The sequence below is a fragment of the Triticum urartu genome, chromosome 5A (genome assembly GCF_056163025.1).
Source record: "Triticum urartu cultivar PI428250 chromosome 5A, HENAU_Tu73, whole genome shotgun sequence".
Classification (NCBI taxonomy): Eukaryota; Viridiplantae; Streptophyta; class Magnoliopsida; order Poales; family Poaceae; genus Triticum; species Triticum urartu.
This window is the reverse complement of record NC_141877.1, coordinates 582,525,755-582,543,201: the sequence shown is the minus strand read 5'-3', so window position 1 is coordinate 582,543,201 and position 17,447 is coordinate 582,525,755. Positions and strand designations below refer to the sequence as shown.

The following is a 17,447-nucleotide window of genomic DNA, read 5'->3' as shown; positions in this document are numbered from 1 at the left end:
GTTAGCCCAACGCGCCGACCCAAACGGACGCGTGCCCGCTTTCGTCCGCCTGCCGACCCATTTCCGACCATTTTTGAGCCGGATTTGCATCGGCGCGGGCACAAGGTGGACGCGCGCGCTCGCCCTCTCTCCTCCCCAGGCCCGCTGGTCGGTGGCACATTGGCCTCTTCACATCAAACAACACGCCCTCGCCCGCCTACTTCGTCACCGACGCCGCCGGCCATTTTTTCGATAAAAAAGGATACATCGATAGTTCTAGCGTACACAGATAAAAGAAAAGACCAACTACTCGCTGCTTTCCGACTCTGATTCAGTAATGTCCTCCTCTGACGTCTGAATGTAGGCGTCAGCATGCTGCTCGTCTTCGAAGTCCCAACCCGACATTTCTCGTAGCTTCAGTTTCAATTGAGCGGCCTGCTTCCGCGCACGCTTGTCCTCCCGATAGGCGGCTCGCTCCGTCTTCCCCGCGTCCCTCTCCGTCCTCCTTTGCTTGTAGAACTGGCGCTCATCGACGATGTCCTGTGGGAAGTGTTCACGCCCCACCACCATGGCTTCCACGCCCATCTCGGCGATGGCGAGGCGACGCTGCCGCCTCCGGTGGACACGATGATTCTCGTCGGTGAAAAGCCGTGGGAGAGGCGCGAGATCCTGCGCCCGCTGGCTCGACACGTCGGAAAAATTCATATCCCGACGAGGCCTCAGGAGGGGCCATGCCGCTGCATCGTGCGCGCGGGGCGCCTCCTCTGCGGTGTCGAAGGTGCCAAGGATGAGGCGTTTCTCGCCAAACCAGATCTCGGAGGAGAAGGCGCCGGAGCGGCGCTCGCGGACTCCCTGAAAATCCGAAGCGCCCAGGCGGCGCATCGACATGGTGGCGCAGAGGCGGCGAGGATAGTGAGACGGGTCGAGACGAGTGGGCGGCGGACAGAATGTGGAGGGAGCGGCTTTTTATAACAAGCGCCGGCCACGGCGCGCGCGTGAATCTTTCCCGCGCGTTGGAGCGTCAAAACCAGCGCGCGCTGGAGCCACTTTTCCCCCGCGCGCTGGAGCGCCAAAACCAGGGCGACGGCATGGCCGCTGGCATGATCTAAAGCGCGTGCGGTCATGAAATGGGTCGGCCCGTTGGGCGCACTGCCGACCCAAATCTAAAAGAGGACAGACGGCGGGCGGACGACCGACCCAAACGGACAAAAAGCGGACAAAAGCGCCGTCCGTTTGAGTCGGCCCGTTGGAGTTGCTCTAAAAGAAGACTATTTTTTTATGAGTTCTCTTTCCTCCATCTCATCATTTATTTTACACGACACTCCTAAGATAGTGTACCATTGTACATGCCCTAAGAGCATCTCCAGCCGTTGGCCCCCCAGGGGGCGCCTAAAATCGCCGCCTGGGGGTGAGCCGGCGCAAAAATTCGGCCTGGGGGCGAGTTGGTCCCCAGCCGCCGGCCCCAGGGCCGCCCCCAGGCGCGTTTAAAAATAAAATTTGTATAGAAAATTTCGGTACAGTTCGGCGAAGTTTGGCTAAACACGATAAATTTCGGCAAACTTGGGCATATATTAGACATGTTCGCCAGTTTTCATTACATAGCAAAATAGATAACTAAACTAAAAGAGAAACTGGCTGAACGCCGACTAGTCGCCATCGTCGCCGCCGTCTTTGTACTTCTCCTTGACGCGGCCGTCCCTGGTGGACCCCTGACCAGCGTCGCCAACGCGGGCTGGTGGCGGCGGCGCGTTGTCGTCGTCGTTGTGGCAGATGACGACGACCCCGCCTTCGTCGCGGCCGCGGCGGCGCTCCACGAAACGGCGCAGGGCGGCGCACTGGCGCTCCTTCGCCTTCTCCTGGCGCTCCTTCTCCATCGCTATGGAGTCCCTGCGCGCCCATTCCAGGGCCGCGTCGTCATCGTCGAGCTCCGTCTTCATCGGCGCGGCCGGCTCCTTCTTCACCGGCGCGAGCCCCGGCTCCGTCTTTGGCTTGACGAAGCGCGGAGGAGGAGCCAACGAGGAGGCGCGCCGGCCGCCCTCGTTGATGACGATGTTGTTGGGGAACGTAGCAATAATTCAAAATTTTCCTACGTGTCACCAAGATCAATCTATGGAGTCATCTAGCAACGAGGAAGTAGTGGATCTACATACCCTTGTAGATCGCGCGCGGAAGCGTTCAAGAGAACGGGGTTGATGGAGTCGTACTCGTCGTGATCCAAATCACCGATGATCCTAGCGCCGAACGGACGGCACCTCCGCGTTCAACACATGTACGGAGCAGCAACGTCTCCTCCTTCTTGATCCAGCAAGGGGGAGGAGAGGTTAATGGATATCCAGCAGCACGATGGCGTGGTGGTGGAAGTAGCGGGATTCCAACAGGGCTTCGCCAAGCGCTGCGGGAGGAGGGAGATGTGTCACGGGAGGGAGAGGGAGGCGCCAGGGATTAGATGGGGCTGCCCTCCCTTCCCCCCACTATATATAGGGCCAAGGGAGAGGGGGGCGCAGCCTTGGCCCTTCCTCCAAGGAAGGGTGCGGCTAGGGAGGAGTCCCTCCTCCCCAAGGCACCTAGGAGGTGCCTTCCCCCTTTAGGACTCTTCCTTTCCTTATCTCTTGGCGCATGGGCCTCTTGGGGCTGGTGCCCTTGGCCCATATAGGCCAAGACGCACACCCCTACAGCCCATGTGGCCCCCCGGGGCAGGTGGCCCCACCCGGTGGACCCCCGGGACCCTTCCGGTGGTCCCGGTACAATATCGGTGACCCCGAAACTTGTCCCGATGGTCGAAATAACACTTCCTATATATAATTCTTTACCTCCGGACCATTCTGGAACTCCTCGTGACGTCCGGGATCTCATCCGAGACTCCGAACAACATTCGGGTTACCGCATACTAATATCTCTATAACCCTAGCGTCACTGAACCTGAAGTGTGTAGACCCTACGGGTTCGGGAGACATGCAGACATGACCGAGATGACTCTTCGGTCAATAACCAACAGCGGGATCTGGATACCCATGTTGGCTCCCACATGTTTCACGATGATCTCATCGGATGAACCACGATGTCAAGGACTTAATCAATCCCGTATACAATTCCCTTTGTCCATCGGTACGATACTTGCCCGAGATTCGATCGTCGGTATCCCGATACCTTGTTCAATCTCGTTACCGGCAAGTCTCTTTACTCGTTCCGTAACACATCATCCCGTGATCAACTCCTTGATCACATTGTGCACATCATGATGATGTCCTACCGAGTGGGCCCAGAGATACCTCTCCGCTTACACGGAGTGACAAATCCCAGTCTCGATTCGTGCCAACCCAACAGACACTTTTGGAGATACCTGTAGTGTACCTTTATAGCCACCTAGTTACGTTGTGACGTTTGGCACACCCAAAGTATTCCTACGATATCCGAGAGTTGCACAATCTCATGGTCTAAGGAAATGATACTTGACATTAGAAAAGCTTTAGCATACGAACTACACGATCTTGTGCTATGCTTAGGATTGGGTCTTGTCCATCACATCATTCTCCTAATGATGTGATCCCGTTATCAACGACATCCAATGTCCATGGTCAGGAAACCGTAACCATCTATTGATCAACGAGCTAGTCAACTAGAGGCTTACTAGGGACATGGTGTTGTCTATGTATCCACACATGTATCTGAGTTTCCTATCAATACAATTCTAGCATGGATAATAAACGATTATCATGAACAAGGAAATATAATAATAACCAATTTATTATTGCCTCTAGGGCATATTTCCAACAGTCTCCCACTTGCACTAGAGTCAATAATCTAGTTCACATCGCCATGTGATTAACACTCATAGGTCACATCGCCATGTGACCAACATCCAAAGAGTTTACTAGAGTCAATAATCTAGTTCACATCACTATGTGATTAACACTCAATGAGTTCTGGGTTTGATCATGTTGCTTGTGAGAGAGGTTTTAGTCAACGGGTCTGCAACATTCAGATCCGTATTACTTCGCAAATCTCTATGCTATATTTGGAGCCATTTCAAATAACTGTTCTGCTTGGAGCTATACTAAATTGTTGCTCCATTATACGTGTCCGGTATCTCTACTCAGAGCTATCTGGATAGGTGTTAAGCTTGCATCGACGTAACCCTTTATGACGAACTCTTTTACCACCTCCATAATCGAGAAAATTCCTCAGTCCACTAGTTACTAAGGATAACTTTGACCGCTGTCTTGTGATCCATTCTTGGATCACTCTTGTACCCCTTGACTGACTTATGGCAAGGCACATTTCAAGTGCGATACATAGCATAGCATACTGTAGGGCCTATGTCTTAAGCATAGGGGACGACCTTCGTCCTTTCTCTCTATTCTGCCGTGGTCAGGTTTCGAGTCTTACTCAATGTTCACACCTTACAACTCAGGCAAGAACTCCTTCTTTGACTGATCCATCTTGAACACCTTCAAGATCATGTCAAGGTATGTGCTCATTTGAAAGTACCATTAAGCGTTTTGATCTATCCTTATAGATCTTGATGCTCAATGTTCAAGTAGCTTAATCCAGGCTTTCCATTGAAAAACACTTTCCAAATAACCCTATATGCTTTCCAGAAATTCTACGTCATTTCTGATCAACAATATGTCAACAACATATATTCATCAGAAATTCTATAGTGCTCCCACTCACTTCTTTGGAAATACAAGTTTCTCATAAACTTTGTATAAACCCAAAATCTTTGATCATCATCAAAGCACACATTCCAACTCCGAGATGCTTACTCCAGTCCTCAGAAGGATTGCTGGGGCTTTGCATACTTATTAGCATCTTTCAGGATTGACAAAACCTTTCGGTTGTATTACATACAACCTTTCCTCAAGAAAATCGTCGAGGAAACAATGTTTTGACATCCTATCTGCAAGATTTCATAAATAATGCAGTAATCGCTAATATAATTCCAATAGACTCTTAGCATCGCTACGAGTGAGAAAGTCTCACCGTAGTCAACTCCTTGAACTTGTTGGGAAACTTCTTAACGACAAGTCGAGATTTCTTAATGGTGACATTTACCATCATTGTCTGTCTTCCTTTTAAAATCCATCTGAACTCAACAGCCTTACGACCATCGAGCCGTTCCGCCAAAGTCTACACTTTGTTTTCATACATGGATCCTCTCTCGGATTTTATGGCCTCGAGCCATTTATCGGAATCCGGGCCCACCATCGCTTCTCCATAGCTCGTAGGTTCATTGTTGTCTAGCAACATGACTTCCAAGACAGGATTACGTACCACTCTGAAGTAGTACGCATCCTTGTCATCCTACGAGGTTTGGTAGTGACTTGATCTGAAGTTTCATGATCACTATCATAAGCTTCCACTTCAATTGGTGTAGGTGCCACAGGAACAACTTCCTGTGCCCTGCCACACACTAGTTGAAGAGACGGTTCAATAACCTCATCAAGTCTCCACCATCCTCCCACTCAATTCTTTCGAGAGAAACTTTTCCTCGAGAAAGGACCCGATTCTAGAAACAATCCCTTATTGCTTTTGAATCTGAGACAGGAGGTATACCCAACTGTTTTGGGTGTCCTATGAAGATGCATTTATCCGCTTTGGGTTCGAGCTTATCAGCCTGAAACTTTTTCACATAAGCATCGTAGCCCCAAACTTTTAAGAAATGATAGCTTAGGTTTTCTCTAAACCATAGTTCATACGGTGTCATCTCATCGGAATTACGTGGTGCCCTATTTAAAGTGAATGTGGTTGTCTCTAATGCCTAACCCATAAACTATCGTGGTAATTCGATAAGAGACATCATGGTATGCATCATATCCAATAGGGTGCAGTTATGATGTTCGGACACACCATCACACTATGGTGTTCTAGGCTGTATTAGTTGTGAAACAATTTCCACAATGTCTTAATTCTGTGCCAAACTCGTAATTCAGATATTCATCTCTATGATCATATCATAGATATTTTATCCTCTTTTCACGACGATCTTTCAACTTCACCCTGAAATTACTTGAACCTTTCAATAATTCAGACTCGTGATTCATCAAGTAAATATACTCAACATCTACTCAAATCATCTGTGAAGTAAGAACATAACAATATCCACTACACGCCCTAGCACTCATTGGACTGCACACATCAAAATGTATTACTTCCAACAAGTTGCTTTCTAGTTCCATTTTACTGAAAAACGAGGCTTTCAGTCATCTTGCCCATGTGGTATGATTTGCATGTCTCAAGTGATTCAAAATCAAGCGAGTCCGAACGGTCCATTTGCATGGAGTTTCTTCATGCATATACACCAATAGACATGGTTCGCATGTCTCAAACTTTTCAAAACGAGTGAGCCCAAAGATCCATCAACATGGAGCTTCTTCATGCGTTTTATACCGATATGACTTACGTGGCAGTGCCACAAGTAGGTGGTACTATCATTATCTTATATCTTTTGGCATGAACATATGTATCACTACGATCGAGATTCAATAAAATATTCATTTTAGGTGCAAGACCATTGAAGGTATTATTCAAATAAACAGAGTAACCATTATTCTCCTTAAATGAATAACTGTATTGCGATAGACATGATCCAATCATGTCTATGCTCAACGCAAACACCAATCTCGATGGTAGAGGGAGCGTGCGATGCTTGATCACATCAAGCTTGGGAAAAACTTCCAACACATATCGCCAGCTCACCTTTAGCTAGTCTCCGCTTATTCCGTAGCTTTTATTTCGAGTTACTAACACTTAGCAACCGAACCGGTATCTAATACCCTGGTGCTACTAGGAGTACTAGTAAAGTACACATCAACACAATGTATATCCAATATACTTCTATCGACCTTGCTAGCCTTCTAATCTACCAAGTATCTAGGGTAATTCTGCTCCAGTGGCTGTTCCCCTTATTACAGAAGCACTTAGTCTCGGGTTTGGGTTCAACTTTGGGTTTCTTCACTAGAGCAGCAGCTGAATTGCCGTTTCATGAAGTATCCCTTCGTGCCCTTGCCCTTCTTGAAACTAGTGGTTTCACCAACCATCAACAATTGATGCTCCTTCTTGATTTCTACTTTTGTGGTGTCAAACATCGCGAATATCTCAAGGATCATCATATATGTCCCTGATATATTATAGTTCATCACGAAGCTCTAGCAGCTTGGTGGTAATGACTTCGGAGAAACATCACTATCTCATCTGGAAGATCAACTCCCACTTGATTCAAATGATTGTTGTCCTCAGACAATCTGAGCACAAGTTCAACAATTGAGCTTTTCTCCCTTAGTTTGCAGGTTAAGAAAATCGTCGGAGGTCTTATACCTCTTGACATGGGCACAAGCCTGAAATTCCAATTTCAGCCCTCGAAACATCTCATATGTTTCGCGACGTTTCAAAACGTCTTCGGTGCCTCAACTCTAAACCGTTTAACTGAACTATCACATAGTTATCAAAATGTGTATGTCAAATGTTCGCAACATCCACAAACGACGTTCGAGGTTCAGCACACTGAGCGGTGCATTAAGGACATAAGCCTTCTATGAAGCAATGAGGAAAATCCTCAGTTTACGGACCTAGTCCGTATAATTGCTACTATCAACTTTCAACTAAATTTTCTCTAGGAACATATCTAAATAGTAGAACTAAAGCGTGTGCTTCGACATAATTTGCGAAGACCTTTTGACTATGTTCAGGATAATTAAGTTCATCTTATGAACTCCCACTCAGATAGACATCCCTCTAGTCATCTAAGTGATTACATGATCCGAGTCAACTAGGCCGTGTTCGATCATCATGTGAGACGGACTAGTCAACATCGGTGAACATCTTCATGTTGATCGTATCTACCATACGACTCATGCTCGACCTTTCGGTCTCTTGTGTTTCGAGGCCATGTCTGTACATGCTAGGCTCGTCAAGTCAACCTAAGTGTTTCGCGTGTGTTCCGAGGCCATGTCTGTACATGCTAGGCTCGTCAACACCCGTTGTATTCGAACGTAAGAATCTATACACCCGATCATCACGTGGTGCTTCGAAACAACGAACTGTCGCAACGGTGCACAGTTAGGGGGGAACACTTTCTTGAAATTTTAATGAGGGATCATCTTATTTACTACCGTCGTTCTAAGCAAATAAGATGTATAAACATGATAAACATCACATGCAATCAAATAGTGACATGGTATGGCCAATATCATATTGCTCCTTTTGATCTCCATCTTCGGGGCTCCATGATCATCATCGTCACCGGCATGACACCATGATCTCCATCATTGTGTCTCCATGAAGTTGTCTCGCCAACTATTACTTCTACTACTACAGCTAACAGTTAGCAATAAAGTAAAGTAATTACATGACATTTATGTTGACAACCAGGTCATAAATAAATTAAGACAACTCCTATGGCTCCTGCCGGTTGTCATACTCATCGACATGCAAGTCGTGATTCCTATTACAAGAACATGATCATCTCATACATCACATATATCATTCATCACATCCTTTGGCCATATCACATCACATAGCATACCCTGCAAAAACAAGTTAGACGTCCTCTAATTGTTGTTTGCATGTTTTACGTGGCTGCTATGGGTTTCTAGCAAGAACGTTTCTTACCTACGCAAAACCACAACGTGATATGCCAATTGCTATTTACCCTTCATAAGGACCCTTTTCATTGAATCCGATCTGACTAAAGTGGGAGAGACAGACACCCGCCAGCCACCTTATGCAACTAGTGCATGTTTGTCGGTGGAACCGGTCTCACGTAAGCGTACGTGTAAGGTTGGTCCGGGCCGCTTCATCCCACAATGCCGCCGAATCAAGACTGGACTAGTAATGGTAAGCATATTGAACAAAATCAACGCCCATAAGTACTTTGTGTTCTACTCGTGCATAGTAACTACGCATAGACCTAGCTCATGATGCCACTGTTGGGGAACGTAGCAATAATTCAAAATTTTCCTACGTGTCACCAAGATCAATCTATGGAGTCATCTAGCAACGAGGGAGGAGTGGATCTACATACCCTTGTAGATCGCGCGCGGAAGCGTTCAAGAGAACGGGGTTGATGGAGTCGTACTCGTCGTGATCCAAATCACCGATGATCCTAGCGCCGAACGGACGGCACCTCTGCGTTCAACACACGTACGGAGCAGCAACGTCTCCTCCTTCTTGATCCAGCAAGGGGGGAGGAGAGGTTAATGGATATCCAGCAGCACGATGGCGTGGTGGTGGAAGTAGCGGGATTCCAACAGGGCTTCGCCAAGCGCTGCGGGAGGAGGGAGATGTGTCACGGGAGGGAGAGGGAGGCGCCAGGGCTTAGATGGGGCTGCCCTCCCTTCCCCCCCCCCACTATATATAGGGCCAAGGGACAGGGGGGGCGCAGCCTTGGCCCTTCCTCCAAGGAAGGGTGCGGCTAGGGAGGAGTCCCTCCTCCCCAAGGCACCTAGGAGGTGCCTTCCCCCTTTAGGACTCTTCCTTTCCTTATCTCTTGGCGCATGGGCCTCTTGGGGCTGGTGCCCTTGGCCCATATAGTCCAAGGCGCACACCCCTACAGCCCATGTGGCCCCCCGGGGCAGGTGGCCCCACCCGGTGGCCCCACCCGGGACCCTTCCGGTGGTCCCGGTACAATACCGGTGACCCCGAAACTTGTCCCGATGGCCGAAATAACACTTCCTATATAGAATTCTTTACCTCCGGACCATTCCGGAACTCCTCGTGACGTCTGGGATCTCATCCGGGACTCCGAACAACATTCGGGTTACCGCATACTAGTATCTCTATAACCCTAGCGTCACCGAACCTTAAGTGTGTAGACCCTACGGGTTCGGGAGACATGCAGACATGACCGAGATGACTCTTCGGTCAATAACCAATAGCGGGATCTGGATACCCATGTTGGCTCCCACATGTTCCACGATGATCTCATCGGATGAACCACGATGTCAAGGACTTAATCAATCCCGTATACAATTCCCTTTGTCCATCGGTACGATACTTGCCCGAGATTCGATCGTCGGTATCCCGATACCTTGTTCAATCTCGTTACCGGCAAGTCTCTTTACTCGTTCCGTAACACATCATCCCGTGATCAACTCCTTGATCACATTGTGCACATCATGATGATGTCCTACCGAGTGGGCCCAGAGATACCTCTCCGCTTACACGGAGTGACAAATCCCAGTCTCGATTCGTGCCAACCCAACAGACACTTTTGGAGATACCTGTAGTGTACCTTTATAGCCACCCAGTTACGTTGTGACGTTTGGCACACCCTAAGTATTCCTACGGTATCCGGGAGTTGCACAATCTCATGGTCTAAGGAAATGATACTTGACATTAGAAAAGCTTTAGCATACGAACTACACGATCTTGTGCTATGCTTAGGATTGGGTCTTGTCCATCACATCATTCTCCTAATGATGTGATCTCGTTATCAACGACATCCAATGTCCATGGTCAGGAAACCGTAACCATCTATTGATCAACGAGCTAGTCAACTAGAGGCTTACTAGGGACATGGTGTTGTCTATGTATCCACACATGTATCTGAGTTTCCTATCAATACAATTCTAGCATGGATAATAAACGATTATCATGAACAAGGAAATATAATAATAACCAATTTATTATTGCCTCTAGGGCATATTTCCAACAGATGTCGGCGCTGCGAGTGCGCCGGCTGAGCGGCGTCTCCGCCGCGGGCTCGGCCTTGACGCCGAGTAGGGCCGGAGCACCGGAGGAGTGCGAGGAAGATCGTGAGGAGGAAGAAGAGGAGGAGGACCCGAACCTCCTTGGCGCCCATGGCCCGGCGCGTCGGTGGTGCGCCGGAGCGGCCACCCTCGCCGGGTACGCCAACGGCGGGTCGTTGCCGCCCTCGAGGTGCATCAGCACACCCTCGAGTGTGCGGCCGGGGACGCCCCACCACAGGTGGCACCCCTCGCTGTTCTTCGGGCCGCCGACCACCGGGGCGTCGTTGGTGGACGCCAACCGCTGCTACTGGCGGCGCTCGAAGTACGCCGCCCAAGCCGCGTGGTTGTCGGCGGCGTACTGGGGGAGGGAGAGCTGGGCGTCGGTGAGGGAGGCGCGTACCGACCTCAACCTCCTCGGAGAAGTAGTTGGGCTTGGCCATGGCGTCGGGCAACGGGGGAATGGGCACTCCCCGTCGCTGAGCCTCCACCCCGTCGGCCCAACGCGCATGTCCGGCGGCGCCGGGATGTTCGCCTGGAACAGGAGCCAGAACTCCTGTTCGCGCAGCGAACGGCGGCCGAAGCCGTTGGCCACCACCTCGTCTCCGGGGAAACGCTCTTCCATGGCGACGGGCTCGGGAGAGGTAGAGAGGGAGAGGAAGGGGCTGTGCGGCGGCGCTCGGGAGAGGCAGAGGGAGGGGCTGGGCGGCGGCGAGGGGCGGGACTGTTGTGGGCACAGGCGAGTGAGGCCACCGGCTATATAGCCGCGCCGCGCCCGTGTGAACGCGTGCGAGGGAGGGGAGGCGTCGGCGCGTCGTCCCGTGACGCGCCGCCCGTGAGGAATCAATGGTAAGGCTGACCGGCGGCAGCCTTGCCATTGATTCCCCGTGGGAACCAAGGCCGTTGGGGGAAGACGAGGCGCCGTGTCGCTGACGCGGCTGGCCCGCGGCTTTTTCGCGCCAAAACAGCTCGCCCCGGCGCCCCCTGGCGCCCCCAGCGCGCCGGGTTCGGCCTGGGTCCGCCGACGCTGTTTTCAACCCAGGCCGGCAAAAATCGGGCTCCTGGGGCGCTACTGGGCCGTTTTTTCTGCGTCGGCGCAAGAAAATCACCTGGGAAGGCCTTCGGCTGGAAATGCTCTGTGGCACAGGTGTGAAAAAGAAGCAAAAGCCCCCCCACAGCCCCCGCGTCGTCCGCTCGGGCGACTCGGGAGGCGACTAGGGTTTCCGCCCAGCGCCGCCACCCCTCACCTCCTTCCCCCTCGTCGCCACCCGAGGTGGCCGCCGGCAAGCCATGCACGGTCGCCGGTGACGGTGGCGGCGAGGCCCTGCTCGCTCCGTTCCTGGCGGAGGACTCCGGATCTGGGGCGGCGGCCCTTGGCGCGGCTGCGGCGCCCTCCTGGCTGGCGGCGTCCGTGGGTGGTCCTAGCCGGCGTTCCCGACCACGCGGGTGGTGGGACGGCGACGGGTGGTGGCCGCGGCGTGGAGATCCCCCTCCTCGTCAGATCTGAGGTTCGACTCCCCTCCCCTTCAGCTCCCTCATCCTTGCCGGTTCCAGCAGCTTCGGTCGCCGGATTGGTGTGAATGGGTGCCCGGTGGTGCGGTTTTGGGACCGTGGGAAACCACTGGTCGGCTGGTCCGGCCCGGCAGCAGCGACGCCCTTGGGCGCCGCCCTTCCTCCTTGGAGGTGCAGCTGAGATCCCAACCCTATCCACCCCCGCTCCCCTCCCGGGTGAAAGCCCAAAATCCTTCTTAGATTGGGCAGTGACGGCGCGCTACGCGTCGTGCCCTCCTTGGAGGCGCCGCCTGGGGAGTGTGCGTTCGGGTGAGGGGCGACAAAGGTGGAGTTTTTGGACGGCTCTGGTTATCAGGTGGCAGTGGTTGATCTGGCTCGCAGGGAAGTCTGTCCCCGCTCCCCTCAAGTGCGGTGCTCCTTGGCGGTGGCGTGTCTAGCTCAGCTCCGGCGGTACGGCGTCTGCGATCCGGTGGTAGGGGATAGGGTTCCTCTTCCCAGCAGTAGCAGCACGTCCCTGGCCGTGGACGCCCGGTGTTTCTCTTCAGCGGCCGACGACTCCTGCTCCTCGTCGTTCTGCGGCCTCTCCTGATGTCCTTGCTGCTCGTCCTTCAATGGCTCCTCCCGGTGGCTTTCCCGCTGTTTTTCAGGTGTCCTAGGTTGCTTCGGTGTGTCAGATGAGGTGTGCTCATGTCCTAGGAGGATGTGCTCTGTGACTGTTCCAGGACTCGAGGACGGCATCTCTCCTGCTCTAGGGTGAGCGTCTCTCATGTCCGTCGGCGGCGCCTTTCGATCCAAGGCGAGAGGGAAGGGTCCCTCTATGGCGAGAGCAAAGGAAGATGCTTGATTTCCTCCAACCTTGGACTCGATCATGTCCACAACTCCACTCTGTTTCTGCAGGTCCTCGTTGTGCTCATGCTGCTTGCAATTCTCGGTTCTTGTTTGCGGCGGTCGGCGACGTGTAGTAGCTTGGGCTTCTCTTTTTGTTTTGAGCTAGTTTTCGGTGTTGAGTTGTAAGCTTCCTAGGGTGCTCCCTTGTACCGTTCGGCCGTTGTGCTTGTTCCTGTGTTGTAATTCCTGGCCGGTTGATGGCTTTGTTAATTCAAAGTCGGACTCGTCGCAAGCCTTCGTTCAAAAAAAAAAGCAAAAGCACAATTCTGGAACTCGTAGTACCGCCGTCGCCCGTCTCCACTCGCCCGCGTCCGGTCCGTCCCCACTCCCCACTCACTCACTCATTCCCACTCCCCACGCCGCCGCGCCGGGCCGCCGACAAGCCACGCCTCCCCGGCCCCCACCCACCTCGCGCCGGACCGCTGCGCAGCGCAGCGCGGCCGTACCATCAATCCACCGTCCATCCTCGGCGCGGAGGCGATGGCGGGCCGCTTGTCGTCTTCGTCGTCGTGGGGCCCGAGCCCCGCGGCGGTGATGGCGCTGGTGGCGCTGCTCGGGCTCGGCGTCGCGGCCTACATCGTCGGCCCGCCGCTCTACTGGCACGTCGCGGAGGCGCTCGGCCGCTCGGCCGGGGCCTGCCCCGCGTGCGCCTGCGACTGCGACGCGCTCCCGCTGCTCCAGCTCCCGGAAGGTACCCGCCCCTCTTGCTGTCGGTGCCCCGACCAACCCGCCCAGATCTCCTTGCTCCGGCCGTTCCACATGGCCCTTCTTTCCCTGCCTTCGCCGTGCAATTTTTCGGTGCTCAGCGAGCAATGCGTTTCGAGCCGCTGGCCATTGCACGATTGTGGATAGGATAGGAACTTGGCAAGATATAGTATAAATTAGGATATCTGTAGATTTTCTGACAAGCATGCATATATTAGCTTGCTCAGTTTGTTGTTCAATGCTTATGCATAAAATTTTCTGTGCCTGGCCTTGCCATGACTGATTGATCAACTAAAACCATACTTGAAATTTGGGTGTGAGGCTAATATGTTCTCACTTATTCAGAAGTCATAACATGGGTTCAGGTTGTAGTAATTATGTATGGTCACTGAACACGATAAAATTGAATGTATAAAATGACATGCTACTGAAATGTTGAGGCCTATCTTGTGTTGGTGCTATCACGTATTAGCATTTTGATATTTGTTATTTGATTCGCAAGCTCAACCTGAGATGGCATTTTTTATCCTCAGCCTACTCAAAGATGTCTAGTGTTCTACTCCCTCCGTTTCAAATTACTCGTCACAGAAATGGATGTATCTAGAACTAAAATACATCTAGATACATCCATACCTGCGACAAGTAATTCGGAACGGAGGGAGTAGTTGCTATTCGTGGAAATCTTTTCTTATGTTTATTGTTCTCTATGCACTCTTAAATTAGATTGTATCCATGCATGATACACTCTGTCTTCTCAGTAGTTTAATTAGTATTGCGTTCTGCTGTGGATGGGACATGGTAGTTTTGTGGATATCCTAAGAACTTGGCATGATATATAGATAATAGGATCTGTTGATTCTCATTTTATGGGGGCATTCTAACCTGTGATCTGAATGTCCTAATAAGCAAGCATAGTTTACCTTGCTCGGTCTGTTCAATGCTTATTATGCATCAGATTTTCTATGCCCGGCCTTGCCATGGCTGATCGATTATAATTTTAGGCATGCTTGAAATTTGGGGGTGAGACCAAGATGTTTTCAGTTATTCAGAAGTCAGAACATTGGTTCAGGTTGTAGCCTTATACTGGGAGTAATTATGTATTTTACTGAACAAGATAGAGTTGAAAGGTTTATGCCTATCTTGTCTTGGTGCTGTCACATATGAGCATTGCGATATTTGTTCTTTGATTCTCAAGTTCGATCTGCGTTGCCTTCCTTTGTCCTTATAGTCTGAATTGCTCTAGTTGCTATATGTGGGAATATTTTCTTATGTTTATTGTTCTCTCCACACTCTGTAATTAGTTTGTATCCATGATATACTCTGTTTTGTCAGTAGTTTAACCAGTAGCTCAGTTGTTTTTCTCCGTTTTACAGTTAGTCCTGACTTGGATACTATGCTACCTCTTAATAAATATCTAAATTCTTAAATAAATAAACAAGGTAAATTGCCAGTCTACCTCTGAAGTCATAATCATACTATGCAGTATCATTATAAAACCAGCCCATAAGCTCTATGTCTAAAGTCATACTCATTTTCTTTGCAATAACTCCATAGTATTTTAGAAGCATTGCTTTGTCCGTAAACATAGGCACCTTGTTATGTACTATGTCCTTATCATAAGCAATCAAACATGTCAAATGAAGCACCCAATGGCACTTGTATTCCATATCCATATTTTGCAACTGTCTGGTACCGCTTTAACTGGTTATTATTGCTTCTGATGTTTCCAGACTGTGCCAAACAGTTCAAAGAGGTCAAGAGTGGTGCTCCCAGTGAGGAAACAGAGTTACTGATAGAAGAGCTAAAGCAGAGAGAGGAGGAAGCAACAGAAGCTCAGCAACAAGCAGATGTAAAATTGCTCGAGGCCAAAAAATTAGCTTCGCAGTACCAAAAGGAAGCTGATAAATGCAGTTCAGGTATGGATACATGTGAAGAAGCTAGGGAGAAGTCAGCAGAGTCGCTGCTCGGTCAAAGGAAATTAACTGCTTTGTGGGAGGAAAGAGCCCGGGAACTTGGATGGAAACCCGGGAATGTCAAACCACACCAGAATCAGTAACGAACGCTGGAGGATGGTGATGGATACAGCATGCCAACCAATAGATATCTCATTACAAACACCCTCCCTCGGTGATAGAGGCAAGGAAAAAGGGTTTCACTTCTGGTGACCTTGCCTCACTTTGCGCCACAACGAGCTCCCTTGTCCATAGTTAGTTTATATTCGGTTTGTCAGCATTGTGTTAAAATGGCCATAGAATGACATTCATCACCTGTAAGGCTTTAAAGGGTGATCAGTTTCTTGGTTGTTGTTTATGAATTATGGTAGTGAAGAAGGAATTGCTCTTATATCTACAGACTTCTGGATTGGATAGTTGTTGATGAGTTTTGACATTCTGTTTTCCCCAAATTCTCATGATATTTTGATATGAAGATGGTGTAGTATATATTTATTTGAGATGATATTTCGATCAAGTGGCTACTGAAGAGACTGTCAAAGAAAGGGAGACTCCCACAGACTTCTCCAAACCTTTCAGTACTTTTCCATTTGAACTGTGCATGGTATTGTGATAGACAACTTATATGCTCGTGCTTTCTTCTACTCATCAGAAAATTCAAGTTTTCAACCTAACATGCCCACAATAAATGAAATATCTGCCTTTGCCAACTCTCGAAACCTTGGGAGAGTTCATCCGCTTACATAAACTCTTCATGTTCTTCTCTACCATATCGCATGTCTTATATAAGTAGAGTTTCGGTGCCTTGTGTTCATCTGGAATTGTAATTCTATGCTCTAACAATATTGCTCAAGCGTGTTGGCCGGGGAAAATGGTAAAGATTGTTAGGAATGATAGGCAACGGGACTATTGGGAACAGAAGGTTGGAGGGAGGCCGTATGCACAAAGTGGTGTGTATGTCAGAGTTACATCCCCGTGTAATCAGGCTACTAGTTACATCCAGGTCCAAGAAACAGGGAAGACAACGAAGATAAAAATGATGAGAAGATGTGGACCCTCAAGAAACGTGGATGACCTCTAAACCTTGAGCACACAAAAAAATCTAACCGGATGTACAAAAGAACACTGGCTACGCGATCTTCCCCAGTGTTCCCTGTTGGATAGGGTTGGCCGCCCATCTGTTGCACTAGCCTGGCACATGATCCTGAAGTTTAGCGTGTAAGCATGCACATGCCACAAAGGATATCGAATCAATCTTTCTCGTCATATGTCTGCACATGCCAGAAAGGATATCGAAGCAATGAAGATGGTTTAGTATATATTTATTTAAAATGATATTTTGGTCAAGTGACTACTGAAGAGACTTTGAAAGAATGGAGAGATCCTGCAGACTTCTTCAAATCATGTCCCCCCCCCCCCCCCCCCACCCCCCAAAAAATAATTGTCTTATTCATGCACTAAAACAATGTTAATCAATGTGGATCGGAAATTAATTGACTTATTCAAAGGTGTACTAAAGCAGCATTAATTAATGTGGATCCGAGGGAATAGTACTTTTCCATTTGACTGTGCATGGTATTCTGATAGACAACTTATATGCTCATGCTTTCTTTCTTGTACTCACAGTGAGTTCAAGTTTTCAACCTAACATGCCCACAATAAATGAAATATCTACCTTTGCCAACTCTCGAAACCTTGTCAGAGTTCACCCTCTTATGTAAACTGT

At 49.8% G+C, this 17,447-nt stretch overlaps 2 protein-coding genes across 2 annotated transcripts; one reads left to right on the top strand and one right to left on the bottom strand.

Moving 5' to 3' along the window:
* Positions 1–285: 285 nt before the first annotated feature.
* Positions 286–867, bottom strand: LOC147973050 (uncharacterized). Its single transcript, XM_087524552.1, has one exon. The coding sequence runs from the start codon at positions 865–867 to the stop codon at positions 286–288; it is 582 nt and encodes a 193-aa protein (XP_087380678.1).
* Positions 868–13,357: 12,490 nt separating this feature from the next.
* LOC125510972 (uncharacterized) lies at positions 13,358–16,221 on the top strand. The gene is made up of 2 exons (XM_048676258.2): positions 13,358–13,755; positions 15,500–16,221. The coding sequence occupies exons 1-2, from the start codon at positions 13,545–13,547 to the stop codon at positions 15,823–15,825; spliced, it is 537 nt and encodes a 178-aa protein (XP_048532215.2). The 5' UTR covers positions 13,358–13,544; the 3' UTR covers positions 15,826–16,221.
* The last annotated feature ends 1,226 nt before the right edge of the window (positions 16,222–17,447 follow it).